We start from the raw sequence: 17,275 nt of genomic DNA on the forward strand, positions 1-17,275 counted from the left end.
CCCCCGCCCCCCCCCCCCCGGGGCCGGGCCCCCCCGGCCCCGCGACGGGCCTCCCCCCCCCCCCCCCCCCCCCCCCCCCCCCCCCCATCACACGCTCCTGCGCAGCCATTTTCTCAAGAGTGCCGTTATGCTAACGACGAAAGAAATCCCAAGCGTTTCCGGGTCTACTTAGCAACAGCGAGGACCACACCAGGGGGGAAGGAAAAAAAAAAATCATCGTCTAGACTTTCGGGTGTCTAACTCAAGGCGTCTCAACTTGCTCCCTTGAGTTTTTAATAAATGCAGACAGCAGGGCGCCGGACTTTAAGACACGCTGTGAAAGCGGCAGGACCTAGCCTGGAAGGCTCGAGCGGCAGTATCCTTCCGCGAGCTCCGAGAACGGAGTCCTGGTCCTTTTAGACTGGCTGCCAAGGGGTGGGGCGTAGGCCGGAAGTTGCTACGGCGCGGGGCGGAAGTTACGGCGCGGGGCCGAAGTCTGGCCGGCGACGGGCGGAAGTAGAGCGCCCAGGTCTGCAGCCATGGCTCAAGAAGAGGAAGATGTTAGAGATTACAATTTGACGGAGGAACAGAAGGCGATCAAGGACAAGTACCCTCCAGTCAATCGAAAGTATGAATGTGAGTAGGTGGCTCACGTCTCCTGCAGAGGGGCGGCCTCGGCTGCTCACCTGCCGCCTCCTGCCGCGCCCGTTTCTTTGCCCCACGGGTGCTCCCGGCATCTTCTCAGTGTGCCCCGTATTGTACCTCGTTTAGGAGGAAAGTGAAGGAAATGATCTCCTTATTCGAGAATGAAGAAACCTGAGGCGCTTCCCCCTCTTGACATTCTCCTAAACGTCTACGCGTGCCTCAATCACGTTTATCTTGGTGTAGCGCTTGCCCTGCGTTTATCTTTGCAAGTTATGCTTGTGCGCTGGTTGTATCTTCAGGAGTTTTCTGAGTTGTCGTCCTCGAGTTTCTCCCAATAGTGGAATAGGGTGACCACGTTGGAGGACTGAAAAATTAGTCGAGAGATATCTTTGTGTGTGTTCACAGCCCAGTGATTTTCTTCTATACTGCAACTTACTGGATATATTGCAATACATTAAAACTTTTTTAAAAAATAAACCTGGCCAGGCACGGTGGCACATGCTTGCAATCCCAGCAGTTTGGGAGGCAGAGGCAGGCAGATCGCTTTGAGTTTGAGGCCAGCCTGTTCTACAAAATAAGTCCAGGACGGCCAAGGCTATAAGAGAAACCCTGTGTCGAAACAAACCAAAAAGAGAAAAAGCCTAAAGTTTTGACAATATAGTTTTTCATAAAGCTGTACTTTATGTTAATTAAATTAAGGTTATTGTTATTTTTAAATGAGTGTTTTGAGGTTTTTTCTTTCCTTGAAAGTTCTGTGTCAGCCTTCGAACCTTTAATCAATCACAGCACTCAGGAGGCAAAGGAAGATCTTGTGAATTTAAGGCCAGTCTGGTCTACATGAGTTCCAGGACAGTCAGGAAGATCTCAGAAACAAACAAACAAAAACACCTCCTGTGCCTTTAATGGACATGCTGGATCTGTGATCTTCCCCTAAGCTACAGCCCCAGCCCTACTATAACCTTTGAGTATAGGGTTCCTGAGATTAAAAAAAAAAAAAAAAATTGGAGAACTACCCTGTATATCAACGTGTCATCTTTTAAGATTTTAAAAAAGAATTGAGTATAATTTACGTATACCAGAGTAAAGTGTTAAGTATTTTTAAATTAAATTATGTTTTTATTTGTGACATGGTTCCTCTCTCAACTATCACTGGCTTGCACCTCACCAGGTGGACCAAACTTAGAATGGTTCTGGTGTCTCCGCTTCCCTGGAACTAGAATCACAGACTTGAGGCACCACCCCTGCCCAGGTTATTATGAGGGCTGTGTAAGCAGCCCTAGTTTCGAGATCCAACAGTCTGTCATCTTAGAAAGGTCCCTCAGTGTTTCCAGTCTTTTATCCTTGAAGCCAACATTGTTAATATTTTGTATTTTAGGAGTGTCGTTTTCTGTGTTAAGAGGCTCACATGAATGGGCTCATGTTGTTTTTCCATCTGGCTCCTTCTCCCCCATCAAAGATAACACAGTCAGAAGACACGGGTGGTAAAAGAGCTGAGCTCACTCCAGTTCACACAGATTGTTTTACAGGGAGATTGAGGGAGGACAGAGCAAGGCCTCCTAAAGTCAGAGAAGTGAAAAAGTACAAACGATTAGTCATAATTGCTGTAGATGGAACAAGGTCAAGGCCAGTTCTGCCTGTTCCCGACAGTTTTTGGAAGCTTGAGTCCGAGCCTCCAAAGACAGGAGACAAGAGGCCTGGGTTGTGGGGATGATAACATTTCAAAGAACCAGGTCCTTGAGGAAGATTGTTCAGAGATGGAAGGGATACATATTCACATTTTTAAGACTTTTTTGGTACTTGCTGTAAAATAGGGAGATTAAGAGCCTCCTGTAAGTGTTGGCTAGAACAAAGAGGGAATTTTCCAAGCTTTATTGGGCTTTTCTCAGGCGAGCATTTTTAACTAAGACTTCTGCTCTATCTTGGGGATGGAGCCTTATACTACTAGCCATGCTAGAATTTTGTCAAATGCAGGTGTTCTGCTAGACTGAGTTCTGCAGTTCCCAACAGTATTTTGAGATTTGTGTAAATCATTTTATCAGTTATGGCTGTTTATTTATTTAATTCATTGTAGCAGGGATTGTATTCAGATTAAGCACTCCACCACTGACCTCCATCCCTAACCCCGACTCCTCTTAAAATTAGTTTCCTTTGGGTCCGTGTTCTTCTGAAACATGGCTTCTTTGTACTTCAGTACTTGAACTCAATATATATGCCAGTCGGGACTGCAGAGTTAGACTCTATCTCAAAGCAGGGAAGACTATGTAATAGACAAAGGACAGACTGAAAAGGAGGCAAGAACCGTCCTGGTGAGGCGTGCGGCAGGTTGCTGTGGTCTGGCCTTTCCTATGGGAATACTCGCTGTATATCCTGTGGAATTGGCCTTCCCAAACTATTTTCTACTCAAATTGGACTAGCTAGTCAGGAAAAGTTACTGATACCAGGAAATATTTGCTGAGAGACTAATATGTAAAGCACCTGAAGTTTGCTGGATAGCCTTGAACTGGGCTCAAGTGATCCTCCAGCTTCAAGCTCCCAGTAGCTGGGACTGCAGGAACCCATTGCTGTGAACAACTTAGACAACATTTTAGGAGGCCTAGAAGAAGCTGGGCCTGTATTACGTGCTGTGCATGCTTGTAATCCCAGCCATCATTTGGTGCTAGAAACCAAGTCCATATCCTCTACAAGAGCAAGTGCACCTAATCGAATTGTCTCTCCAGTATCATCTTTTTTGTTTGTGTTAACTTTACTTCATGTGTGTGACGTGTCAGTGTGGATGTGCATGTTCTGAGTGAGCACACATGTGAATAGAAGTCAGGACAGCCTGAGTCTCAGTCCTTCCTTCTCTGCCTTCTTTGAGACAAGGTCTCCTGGCCACTGGTAAGCCAGGCTAGCTGGCCCAGGAACATCTAGACCAGTGGTCCCCAACCTTCCTTATGCTGCAACCCTTTAATACAGCTGTGGTGGTGACCTCAACCAGAAATTATTTTTTTAACGTTTATTTATTTAAGTATTTTATGTATATAAGTGCTCTGTCTTCATGTACAGCTACACGCCAGAAGAGAGCATCAGATCTTATTACAGATGGTTGTGAGCCACCATGTGGTTGCTGGGAATTGAACTCGTGACCTCTGGAAGAGCAGACATTGCTCTTAACCTCTGAGCCATCTCTCCAGCCCTCAACCAGAAATTATTTTTGTTCCTACTTCATAACTGTAATTTTGCTGCTGTTATGAATCATGATGTAGATTTCTGTGGTTTCCTGTGGTTGTAGGTGACCCACAGGAAAGCTACCACTGTAGAGATTCTTGTTTCCGCTCTCTGTTTCCTGTAAGCATGCTAAGATAGCCTGGGTGCGGTGGTGCACACCTGTAATCACAGCACCTGGGGAGGCAGAGGCAGGCAGATCGCTGTAGATTCTAGGTCTTCAAAGCGAGTCCAGGACAGTCTAGGCTACACAGAGAAACCTTGTATTCAAAACAAAACAAAACAAAACAAAAGCTAGGATAGCAGATGCTTGCGCTGCTGTGTCTGACTTTATGGACTCTGCAGATCAGGACTCTTGTCATATTGCCTTGCACAGCATGCACTTTTACCTACTAAACCACGTGCGCGTGTGGACGTGTGTGTGTGTGTGTGTGTGTGTGTGTGTGTGTGTGTGTGTGTGTGTCTGTCTGTCTGTCTGTCTGTCTGTCTCGGAAAGAAGAAAGCATGTATGTATGTGTGCTGATGGTGTAAGTATGGCAGTCAAAGGACAATTTTCAGAGTCCGTTTTCTTCTTCCGCTATGTGGCCCAGTACAGCAAGTGCTTTTAGCCACTGAGCCATCCCCTTGCTCAGTGGGGTGGGGGTGTTGCTGGCAGGCGTGGTGCCACACTCCGCTCCTTTAATTCCAGCACTGGGGAGGCAGAGACAGGTGGATCTCTGTGAGTTCAAAGCCAGTCTAGTCTACAGAGAGAGGTCCAGGACATCCAGAGCTACACAGAAAAGTCCTGACTATAGAACAAACAAATGAGTGGCATTCCCTAGTAGACTGGGCTGAGCTGGAACTTGTGATCTGCTGGCCTTCGCCTCTTAAGTACTAGGACTACAGGTGTGAACCTGATATCCAGCTGGGATGATGTTCTGAGTGAGTAGCAGTGAACTGGACTTCTTTTCACTGCTGTTTCTGCCTGCTGCCTGTCTATGGTTTGAGAATCAAGTTCAATGACTTACCCATTCTTTCCTTTTCTCCCTCAGATTTGGATCATACAGCTGATGTCCAGTAAGTACAGCAAGAGTTGTTCCTTGAAACTGTCTTTACCTAGGATGAATGTTTTAATTTTTTAATAAAAGAATTTAACTACATTGATTGTAAAAAGATTTCTCCTATTGTTTTATGTGTGTGGATATTTTGCCTGCATGTATGTAGGTGTGTCATGTGTGTGCCTGCAGCCAGAGGAGGTCAGAAGAGGTTGTCGGATGGGGCTGGAGTTACAGATGGATGTGATTCACCATGTGGGTGCTGGGACTAGAACCTGGGTCCTCTGCAAAAGCAACAAGTGCACCTGACACTAAACCATCTCTCTATCCTCTTATCTTTTCTTTTTTGAGATAGGGTCTTACTGTGTAACCCTTGCTGGCCTGGAATTTGTCATCTAGAGTAGGCTGGCAGCATCAAACTCCGAGAGATCTACCTTCCTCTGCCTCCTCGGTGTTGGGACTAAAGGTGTGATTACATTAGATAATTACATTTTATTTTGGTGTGTATGTGTAAGACATATGTGCCATTATGTATGTGTGGAGGTCAGGAAACAAACTGGGGGAGTCGGTTCTTTCCTTCTACCAGTGTCAGGCTTGGCACCAAGTATCTTTACCCACTGACCCAAGTTGCTGGCCCAGGTGTATTTCTGTTTTTCTCCTTTTTTTTTTTTTTTTTTTTTTTTTTTTTTTTTATGTGAAAAGATGGTTTAAAAGCATCCTATTTGGGTGCCTTTAAATTAGACAGTTTTATATATATCAAACTGATTTTCTTTTAGCTTTGTTGTAGAATTTTTGCCTATAGTAGATTATACTGTATACACACTATTATCTCTTTATTTGTTTTAATTTTAACTTTTTACCTTGAGGTTACACGCATGGGGAGATACTCTGGAGGAAGCATTTGAGCAGTGTGCCATGGCCATGTTTGGTTACATGACAGATACTGGGACTGTGGAACCCCTCCAAACAGTGGAAGTAGAAACTCAAGGTAACTGATATATTTTCAAGGAAAAATCACTGTGTGGGTACACATTGTTCTGGGTGATCTGAGTATCTTGTCGCAGAACAACAGGAGGGATTGTGCATCTTAAGTGAGCTGAAGAACTTCATTGTGCTTTAGCCAAGCCTCTAGAGAGCAGAGTCACTAAGCATCATCTCGTCCTGGTCCCCTTTGACTCTGTGCAGGAGATGACTTGCAGTCTCTGCTGTTTCACTTTTTGGATGAGTGGCTTTACAAGTTCAGTGCTGACGAATACTTCATACCCCGGGTAAGCACAGGGTTCTCTCTTTTTTTCTGAGCAAGTGGGCTGTTGGTTCGTACTTTAAAATTGAACAAATGGCTGAATCATAAGGTATATGATTGAAAACCAGTACATATAGATAAGTAGGTAGTGTTGATTGGTATAAATTATAGGGTTGTTTAAAGGATGTTTTGTTTATGTTTAGCTTATGTACATATGTTTATGTTGCCTGCAGGCATACCCGTGTACCACATGCATGCAGTGCCAATGGAGGCCAGAAGAGGGCATGATAGCCCCTGGTACCATAGTCACAAACAGTTGTGACCTACTAGACGTGCCAGGAATCAAACCTGGGTCCTCCGGAAGAGTAGCCAGTACTCTTTTTTTTTTTTTTTTTTTTTTATAATTTATTCACTTATTATTTATATAGTATTCTGCCTGCATGTATGCGTACACACCAGAAGAGGGCCTTAGATCTTATTACAGATGGTTTTGAGCCACCATATGGTTGCTAGGACTTGAACTCAGGGTCTTTAGAAGAGCAGCCAGTGCTCTTAACCTCTGAGCCATTTCTCCATCTCTATGTAGGTCCTTTTGATTAACCTGTTTGCCTAGGTATATTCATTTTTTACAAAAAGATTCATTATTTATTATGCATACAGTGTTCTGCCTGCATGTATACCTACATGCCGGAAGAGGGCACCAGATCCCATGTTAGATGGTTGTGAGCCACCATGTGGTTGCTGGGAACTGAACTCAGGAGCTTTGGAAGAGCAGCCAGGGCTCTTAACCTCTGAGCCACCTCTCCAGCCCTATTCGTTTTTATTTTTTTAACTTGGATCTCTGACCACATAGTATTTGCTATCAGAACTGTGTAAGATCATCTCTGAGGGCTGGGGAGACCATCTACCAAGCCAGCACGACGGAACGTGGCATTCATCTGTTCTTCTGCACTTACCATGTTCATCAAAGCACTCAGGAGGCAGAGGCATGAGGAGCTCTGCGAGTTCTAGGCCAGCTTTGGTCTACACAGCCAGTTCTAGGTCAGTCAGGACTTCATATTGAGCCCAAGTCAGAAAAAAAAGACCTATGAAAAAAGTAGGGGGTGTTCGTCTGTGAGCTGTTTATGTCCCCACATGTTCCAGTTGTTGTCTTGGAATGTTAGTGCCTCTGTCACTTTGGCCTAAGTTCAATAATCGATGATTTTAGTCTTCTCAATGCAAAAAAAAAGGAAAGCCAAATGCAGTTGCTGCTGCCGCCAGCCGCTTGGACACTTCTGCAGCATCTGACCACCGCTCCCCAAAGTCCTCCAGTCTCCTTTATCAGCTCCAGTCCATGTATTCCATTAAGTCACTCATCCTACAGACTTGAAGTGGGCACTATTGTGCTACAGATGGGTTGACATTGATTAAATATATATTTACATATCCTTTTTTGTTTTTCAAGACAGGGTTTCTCTGTGTAGCCCTGGCTGTGCCACACACACTCACTCTATAGACCAGGCTGACCTGGAATTCAGAGATTCCACTGCCTCTGCCTCCTGAGTGATGAGATCAAAGGCATGAACCACCACCGCCTGGCTGCTGCTGCTGCTGCTGCTGCTGCTGCTGCTGCTTCCTCCTCCACCCCCTCTTCTTTCTCTTCTTTTTTTGAAAGTAATGATATTCTATGCTGTGGTTGTACCTCAGTTGTAAGAATGCTTACTTAGCATTCTGAAGACCCTGGTTTCAATCCCTGTCACTCCATAAAAGCAAACATGGCGGCATATGCTTCTGATCCCACCACTGCAAAGATGAAGGCAGAAGGGTCAGAAATGCATGCTTATCCTTGGCTATGTTTTGAGGATAATATGAGTTATGTAAGACCTTGTCTCAAAAATATTTTAAAATAAGAAAAAAAAAATAATGTCTTTTTCCTCTTTAGGAAGTGAAAGTACTCAATATTGATCAAAAAAATTTCAAGCTACGATCAATTGGGTAAGTTTTGAAACTAGTTAAGTAACAAGTCATGAAAGATTAAAATGTATTCTTCATTGAATCCAGTGGCCAAAACGACAAATATAACTGGTGAGTCAGAGGATCTTTGTGCTTGGCTAGACTTCGCAGGTTAAGCTGTTGAAGACCCTAGGAGTGTGGGCTCACCTGAGCTTGGGCACTTCGGACTTGTGGAAGTAAAATTTCTTTCTGATCATTATGCTTGATTACCAATTTAAAAAAAAAAATATTTTAAGCCAGGTAGTGGTGGTACACACTTTTAATCCCAGCACTCAGGAGGCAGAGGCAGGTGGATCTCTGAGTTTTGATGCCTGGTCTACAGAGTGAGTTCCAGGACAACCAGGACTATACAGAGAAACCCTGTCTAGAAAAACAAACAAGCAAAAAAAAAAAAAAAAAAGTCTTTTCTATGTGGGTATTTTATTGGCCTGTATGTATGGCTATGCCCACGTGCATGCTAAGTGTTGCATAAGGTATCATATCTACTGTAACTGGAATTACAGACAGTTGTGAGCTGCCATGTGGGTGCTGAGAATTGAACCTGGGTTCCCTGGAAGAGCAACCACTGCTCTTAACCACTGAGCCATCTCTCCAGCCTTCAGTTATTTTTCTAATGAAAAATTTGTATTTATAATTAGCAGTTGGACTCAGTTTAGATGATCCCAGTTGTTTTATTGGTTTTTCAAGACAGGATTTCTCTGTGTAGCCCTGGCTCCCATAGCGCTGATCTCTCACTCTGTAAACCAGGCTGGCCTCAAACTCAGGGATTCACCTGCCTCTGCCTCCCAGTGCTGGGATTAAATGTGTGCCGCCATGCTCAGCTTGATCCCAGGTTTGCTAGCAACATGTAAAGCATTGTAACCTAGAGCCTGTGAGTCATTGCTGTCATCTCCATTAGACCTGTGCAGCTTATTCCCCAGCTCCTGCCATCTCTTCCTCGTTCTCCAGTTCCAGATGACATTTATAAGGTTTACTTTAAAATTTAGAGAATAAAATAAAAATAGAAAATTGTAGAAATAATAACCATGTTTTTCCTTTGCTTCTCAAGGTGGGGAGAAGAATTTTCATTGTCCAAGCACCCTCAGGTATGTTCAAAAGTCTAGCCATTGAAAGCATTTCATCCTTTATTACATCAAGTCTATATATGTGAAAGTAAACTTTAGATTTTTTGTTTGTTTGTTTGTTTTGGGGGGATGATTTTTTTTGAGACAGGGTTTCTCTATGTGGCCCTGGATGTCCTGGAACTCACTTTGTAGACCACACTGGCCTCAAGCTCACAGAGAGGTTCACCTGCCTCTGCCTCCCAAGCACTGAGATTAAAGGCATGAATGACCATGCCCAGCCTAAATTTTAGTTTTAATTAATCTGAAATGGCAGGTTTCTTCAAGCGACTCTTTCCTGGTAGATATGTTAAATATGTTAAAATACCAATTTCGTGCATCTGTTTGGTTATGAATCAGCTTTGGGCTCCAGGATCACGTTTGTTACATATTGTCTAGGGATTTTTTTATTTTGTTTTTTTGAGACAGGGTTTCTCTATGTAGCCCTGACTGTCCTTTGTAGACCAGGGCTACATAGAGATCTCACAGAGATCCATCTGCTTCTGCCACCCAGGGTGCTGGGATTACAGGTTGTCTAGGGATTTTAAATTCTGATTTTCTCTTTGTTTGGTTAAAGTTTTTGTTTGTTTTTGATACAGTATCTCACAGTATCCAGTCCACTGGCTGGACTGGAACTCACTTTGTAGACCAGGCTAGCCTTGAACTCACAGAGCTCCCCTTGTCTCTTTCTGTCTCTAGAAGACTGAAATTACAGGCAATGGGCCACCAGAGGCTTAGTTCTCTATGGTGAAGAAGCTGGGCTAGATGTTGTCTGTCTCTTCCCTGGGAACTGAATTAGGGCCCTGTGCGTGCTACACAGGTGCCTCACGGCTCACTGCATCTCCAGCCTCTCTTCACCTGGAAAGCCAGGTGTGGGGGTGCATGTCTTTAATCCCAGCACTCAGGAGGCACAGGCAGGTGGATCTCTGAGTTCGAAGCCAGTCTGATCTACAGAGTAAGTTCCAGGACAGCCAAGCTATACAGAGATCCTGTCTCAAACAAACAAACAAACAAACAAACAGATTCATTTGGAAATGACTACAGAGAAGGGAACAGATTGGTAACACAATCGTAACTGGGGTGACTGTGGTTAATAAAGGAGGATCTTACTTCGTTTGGCTTTAGCTAGGAGGTTTTATAACATGTTTAAATGCAAATAGAAATGAGGAAGTGGGGGCATACATTGATACACTGGACAGGAAAAGGACTTGGAACATTGGCCCAGAGTGGTGGTATATAATCAGTTCATAGGTATAGAGCAGGCCTGATAGGCCTGGACCAGGCCATCCATCAGAGTGCAGGACAGGTGGATATGAGCACAGACTAGGATGATAGATCAACTGTGTCAGTTCCTTTTTTTGTTTGTTTATTTCATTTTGTTTTTTGAGTTAGGGTTTCTCTGTGTAGCTCTCTGGCTGTCCTGGAACTTGTGCCATATGAGTTGCTTCTTATTGGTAGCTCTTATTTTCTCTAACAAGCATTGTTGATTGAGAGTGAGCATGGAGGAGAGATGACTGAGGAGAAAATGTAAATTGTCCTTGAGGGGAGAGAAGCTGCCTGTGCAGACAAGTGGTCAGTAAACCCCCGGGTGTGATGTGGACGCACATATAAGGCGATACCGTCAGAGACGCTGTGTGCTTCAGGTGGAAAGTAGAGTTTGACTTAGGAGACGATAGCAGAGAGGAAAAGACAAGTGACATCACTCATCTCCTGCAGCATCTCCACGTCTGTTGTACAGTAGAACTAGCAGGTGCCATTCACCTCTTCCCCTGGTACTTGTGGCGCTCAGAATTATTATAGATTCGTTTTAGAGTTGGAAGCTAAGGGTGGCTAATGCTTTTGTTCCAAACTGCAGCAGGGTGCGGGGCAAAATCGTGTATCAGAACCCTGGGAAAGCTCTGACCTGGGAAACTCCTCTCCAGCCAGACCTGCAAGAGAAGAATCCCAAAGAGAATAAGCTGAGGGCCAGGGCCAAGGTGGGAGTAAGGGAGTAGCAGGGCCTAGAGGCGCCCTGGGCCAGCCTAGCGAAGCTTGTTTGATCTCACCCAGCTTTGTTGTATTTTAAAGACTTTTATTCATTCATTCATTCATTCATTCATTCATTCATTCATTTAGCATTCTTCCTGCATGTGTGCCCACAGACCAGAAAAGGGCCCCAGATCTCATTATAGATAGTTATGAGCCACCATGTGGTTGCTGGGAATTGAACTCAGGACCTTTGGAAGAGCAGCCAGTACTCTTAACCTTTGAGCCATCTCTCCAGTGCTGATATAACTCGTTTTATAATTATGAAACAAACCCATGCCCAACCAGGTCAGATGGCTTCCCCAACCTGCTGGGCCCTGTGCCTACATTAGCACCAGCTCCTCCAAGTTCCATGTTCCTTCTGCTGTGCTCTCTGCTTTTCTTCTCTCACCACCCTATGCTACAGAACTGACCAATAACTATCAGTCTCATGTTTCATAATTACAGTCTGACTTTCTGCCAATTCCTGCTAGTGTGAAGGATTCTAATTCCGGTTTTTCTTTTTTCCTTTAACTCCAATTTCAGGGAACAGAAGTCAAAGCAATAACATACTCAGCAATGCAAGTCTATAATGAAGAGAAGCCAGAAGTTTTTGTGATCATCGACATTTAAGATACCAAGAAAAGGAAAAGAAAAGGACTCCTATGAAGAACCGATTTGTTTTCTTCATTTGGAGAAGATGCAGTGATTCATTTTCTGTGGTGTCTTTGCTAAGTGGAAATGGAACTGGGCATTTAAAGTGTGACTTTCAGAAGTGGAAAATGGACGTATATCCTTCGTTTGTGATTCCTTGCTGGTGATTCTTCCATCCCTGAGGGACAGTCGTGGTCAGTTGCAGCAATTGCAGCGGGTGCCTTACACCCTTCCAGTGGACACAGCTGCGCCCGCTTGGTCAGAAGGAGTACCCACTGCTGTGAGCAGCCGCTGGGACGGAATCTAACTTGCAACAAAAAGCTGGCCACGACAGACAGTAGAAGCCTGTGATCCCAATACTCAGGATCCCGAGTTTGTGGCCAGCTGTGGCTAAGGAATGAGTTCAGAGCTAGCCTAGGCAACTGAACATGGCCCTGTCTCAGAAAAGAAAAGTGTAGGGCAGGATGAACTTGCACAACATGCACGATGAGGTGTTTGAACTCACAGAGACCCGCCTGCCTCTGCCTCCCAAGTGCTGGGATTAAAGGCGTGCGCCACCACCGCCTGGCTTCTCTCTGTCTTTTTAAGAAGCAATGATATTTCATATTTTCGTAGAAAAAATATCTGACACTGTGCCTTACGTACGACTCTCTGGTGTAAACTTTTATTTCATTTATTACTAATTTTCAGTGTTGGGGACTAAGCCAAGTGCTCTACCACTGAGTTTATAGCCCAGCCCCTAAAGTGAAATTTTATTTCTTTTTTGAAGTTTTGTTTCGTTTTCAAGACAGGTTCTCCAGAGTCACAGAACTTATAGAAATAATCCCTTTAAATATATAAGAATTTAAATATATAAGAATTTAATAATAAGAATTTAAAAATGGGGATTTGAATGGAAAGTCCAAGAAACTAGTAGTTGCTCAGTCCCACGAGGCTGGGTGTTTCAGCTGGTCTTCTGTATAAGCTGGAATCTGGAAGAAGCAGGTCCCAATGGGTGTGCTAGGAAAGTGCCTGAAAGTAGGTGAAGAACAAACAACCCCTTCCTCCTTCCACTGTCCTTAGATAGGCCTCCAGCAGAAGGTATGGCCCAGATTACAGCTGTGCCTCAAAACCTGCACTAAAGGTGTGTGTCCATCTGGATCAAAATTGTGTGTCATCCCACCTCAAGATCCGGATCAAAGGTATTGTTATTTTCCAGCCTCAAGATCTGGGCACAGATCTCACAGAGCTGGGCACAGTAGCACACACCTCTAGTCCCAGCACTGGGAGGCAGATCGCTGTGAGTTCTTCGAGTTCAAGGACAGCCAAGGCTACACAGAGAAACCCTGTCTTGAAAAACCAAAAAGATCCAGATTACAGATGTGCCCTCAATTTCTGGATTGTAGTTCATTCCAGTCAAGTTGACAATTGAAAATAGCCATCACAACAGGGTTTCTCTGTGTAACAGTCCTGGTTGACCTTGAACTTGAAGAGATCCATCTGCCTTTGCCACCTGAGTGCTGGGACTAAAGTGCATGGGACTACCATGCCAGGCTGAAATTTTATTTCTTTATGTTTTTTATTTGTTTGTTTGTTTTTTTATATAAGGTCTCCCTATGTGGACCAGGTTGGCCTTGAACTCATAGTGCCTGCCTCTTCCTTTTGAGTACTGGGATTAAAGATGTGCCCCAAAAGAGTGTAATTTTATCAAAGCCAGTCTATGCATCCAGTTAGAGAAGAAAAAATTTTTTAACCTAGTTAAGGTTAAAGAGATGGCTTAGTGATCAATAGCTCTTGCTGAGGAAGAGCAGGCTCTGCACCTCACCTCAGCAGCACAGGAGAGCTGACTCTGATGGTGGGAGCATGTGTGAGCTGGCCCCCAGGAGCTAACAAAACTCTTCCGCCCCGTGGCAGCATGGGCAAGGGAGAGATGCCCTCCCTCCTCCCTCGTCATCTGTGGCAGGTGGGAGAGCAGGCCCTGGGGTCATGAGAGCAGGAGACCTGGCCATGTCCCTCACCTAGGCAGCAGGGTAGAGCAGACCCTGGTTGGGGATTGGGGGGGGGTTGTTGCTGGTGAGCAGGCCAGAGAGCAGGAGAGCTGGCAGGCTGACCAGCTCAGGTACCTCTCAGGCCCAGATCCAGGGCTTTGAATTGGTCCACCCCAACATCTACCCCATCGATGAGCTGCGAGAGTACTCAAAGGGGCTGGTCCTATAGATCCAAAACTGCAGGATCTCCATGACACGGCAACAGCAGGATATCCTAGAGGAGTCCTGGTGAGGAGCCAGTATCAATGGAGTAGAAGCCGAGGCCTCGGGCCAGACCAATGAGTCACTGTAATGAGCATCTGCAAGCAAAGAAGTGTGAACAAAAGGGCATACTGTGGACACACTGTGACACCACAGCTTCCACAAAGAGATTTTTATTTTTTTCTCTGTTTTGGGGGAGGTTGCAGGGATGGAGGGCAGGTACAAGGGGAGGAGATGAGTGGGACTGGGGTGCATGGTGTGAAGTTCATGAAGAAAGAAAAGTTTTTAAAAATGTAAAGAGGCGTTACTGAGATAAACATGATCAAAATACATTACATACGTGGATGAAAAAAAAGCAGGCCAGGTGGTGATGCACACATTTAACCCCAGCACTTGGGAGGCAGAGGCAGGTGGATCTCTGAGTTCAAGGCCAGCCTGGTCTACAGAGTGGACCGCCAGGGCAACACAGAGAAACCCTGTCTCAAACAAACAAAAAAGTAGCTCTTGCTTGCAAAGCTATGGAGAGGACCAGAATTTGGATCTCAGCAGCTACATAAGCTGAGTGTCCTGTGCACGCTTGGCTCCCCACCTCTGAGACAGTGGAGATTGGGGTGGGGGTAAGGATCCGGGGGCTTCCTGGTTTCTGGCTTACCTGAGGCTCAGGGACTGCCTGGAAGTGACAGGTGGAGATTGACAAGAGTACGCCTGGCACCACCACCTGCTTCCATGCCTGAACTGCACCCACGTGTGAATTCACTCACTGGCTTTAAATGAATAAACAAACACCTTTAAAACTACGTAAGTCAAGTTTTAAAAGCGGGGCCAGGAAAGCAATTTGGAAATCATCTGAACTGTTTTCCTCACTACACTACCAGAGATTTAACTGGGCCTCATGAACGCTGGGCAAATGTCACTAAGCTGCCAGCCCACTTTTTTTTATTTTGAGAGAGGCTCTTACTAAGTTGACCTTTTAATCCTCCTGCCTTAGCTTCCTCAGTAGCTGGGATTTCAGCTACCTGCATCACCGTCTCTTTTGAGTATATAAATTAGATTACTTTTCCTTCTGTTGAAATCCTGAATATTGCCGGGTGGGGTGGCGCATGCCTTGAACAAGCACTGGGAGGCACAGGCAGGAGAAACTCTGAGTTGGAGGCCATCCTGGGCTACAAAGCGAGTTCCAGGACAGCCAGGGCTACACAGAGAAACCCTGTCTCAAACAAACAACCTGGATATTCAAAGTAGATTTAAAATTTTTTTTTCATGTCCCAGGAATTGTACTGTAGCACATAACTAATCCCGCAGAGGCAGAGAGCTCTCTGGGGATTCAAAGTCAGCCTGCTCTACACAGTGAGCTCCACGCCAGCCAGTGCAGTAGAGAGACCCTGTCTCAAAAGGTGCTTTGGGCTTAATTTGCAGCAGCTTGAATTTCTATTGAGGGATTCTATCGGAAAGAAACACTCAAAGCTGGAAGATAAGTTCACAAGGCCTGAGGATGCCACTGCATGGGGCCAGATTTCATTACAGACCCTGGGGGCTGCGTTATTTTCTCCGGGTACTTAACAGAAGGCAGCATTGATGAAGACGAGGCCACGAGCGTAGGTCTGAAGAGCAGCTCCTAAAAAGACCCTAAGAGGATGGATGACTGAGGGTACGGCTTCCTAACCCAGGCACATTTGCTCAGTTTCAGCTGTGGAGCTGAAGAGATTGCGAAGTGGTTAAGGGCGCTCACTGCTCTTCCATTGCTTCGGTCCCCAGCACACAGCAGCCTGAAGGCCAGCTCCTAGAGATCCAACACATTCCTCTCCCCCGCGAGCACCCACACGCTATAGTAATGAAAATAAAAGCGGAAAGAAAACCCCCACAGTGTGCAGAAGAACTACTTACCCTTCATCACAGCAGACTGGAGAGCTCTGTTTCGTAAGGTCTGGACTTGCCCTAAACTGGTCTCAGTGTATACCAAGCCCCGGCTGCCTCATGGTTTTGTGTTTGTTTGTTTGTTTAATGGACCCCCTCCACTTAACATGAGCTAATCGGGACTCGATTGTGGAAATAAATAATGATTGGAATCCCATGAAGGCAGAACCAGATTCAGAGTAAGAAGAGCTTCAGAGGCTATTTTAAAACCCTGTCGGGTTAGTGACATGGTCCACTTGGTAGAGGCGTCAGGCACCAAGCCTTACTAATTTAATTAGAGTTTAATTTCTAGAACATGGGACAGAAGAAGAGAACCAGCTCTCATAGATTGTCCCCAGACTTCCAAACATACACCCCCCCACCACCAAGCATACACAATAAATGTTTAAAAAAAAATAATAACAATACAGTTATTAGCCAGGTGTGGTGGCACGAGCCTATTATCGAAGCACTTGGGGAGGCAGAGGCAGGCTGATTTCTGTGAGCTGGATGTCAGCCTGGTCTACAAAGCCAGTCCAGGTCAGCCAAGGCTACACGGAGAAACCACATCTCAAAAAAGAAAAAAGGAAGAAGAAAGTACAGGAAAGGAAAACAAATCAAAGCCAAACAAAACAAAAACCGGTCTGGGATGGGAGGCATGAAGATGACTCAGTGGTTAAGAGCACTCAGTTTTCCCAGAGAACCTGAGTTCAGATCCCAGCACCCACATTGGGGGGCTCACAACCACCTGTAATTCCAGCTTCAGTAGATACGATGTCCTCTCCTGGTCTCTTGGCATCCCTATACACATACAAATACACATATGTACAAAAAACATTTTGTTTGTTTGAGACAGGGTCTTGTTCCTGGCCTCACAAAACAAGTTCCAGAACAGCCAGGGCTACACTGTCTTCAAAACAAAACAAAGTTTTATTGTGTTTTTGTTGTTAGGTGTTTTTGTTTTTCCAAGACAGGATTTCCCTGTGAAGCCCTGACTGTCCTGGAACTCACTCTGTAGACCAGGCTGACCTCGAACTCACAGAGATCCACTTGCCTCTGCCTCCTGAGTGCTGGGATTAAAGGTGTGTTTATGGGATGGATGTTTTGCCTGTATGTATGTCTATACCATGTATGTGTGTCTGTAGACCACTTGAGTACCTGGTGCCGAAAGAGGCCAGAGTAGGTGTTCAGTCCCCTGGAACTGGAGTTACAGATGGTTGTGAGCTGCCATGTGGGTACTGGGAATCAAACACCCGTCCTCTGAAGAGCAGCCAGTGCTCTTAACTGCTGAGCCATCTC

At 45.2% G+C, this 17,275-nt stretch overlaps 1 protein-coding gene across 2 annotated transcripts; it reads left to right on the forward strand.

Annotated features, from left to right (window-relative positions):
* The first annotated feature begins 110 nt into the window (after positions 1-110).
* Positions 111-12,495, forward strand: Zbtb8os (zinc finger and BTB domain containing 8 opposite strand). Of its 2 annotated transcripts, XM_055611277.1 has the most exons (7): positions 111-615; positions 4,860-4,884; positions 5,729-5,850; positions 6,048-6,130; positions 8,027-8,079; positions 9,146-9,182; positions 11,748-12,495. In XM_055611277.1, the coding sequence occupies exons 1-7, from the start codon at positions 519-521 to the stop codon at positions 11,832-11,834; spliced, it is 504 nt and encodes a 167-aa protein (XP_055467252.1). In that variant the 5' UTR covers positions 111-518; the 3' UTR covers positions 11,835-12,495. The 2 variants fall into 2 exon arrangements, with proteins under 2 accessions (XP_055467252.1, XP_055467253.1); XM_055611278.1 differs by lacking the exon at positions 8,027-8,079 and having other exon boundaries at positions 11,748-11,794.
* Positions 12,496-17,275: the final 4,780 nt, after the last annotated feature.

The sequence above is a fragment of the Psammomys obesus genome, unplaced genomic scaffold, assembly GCF_907164565.1.
Source record: "Psammomys obesus unplaced genomic scaffold, mPsaObe1.curated_primary_1811, whole genome shotgun sequence".
NCBI classification, from domain to species: domain Eukaryota; kingdom Metazoa; phylum Chordata; class Mammalia; order Rodentia; family Muridae; genus Psammomys; species Psammomys obesus.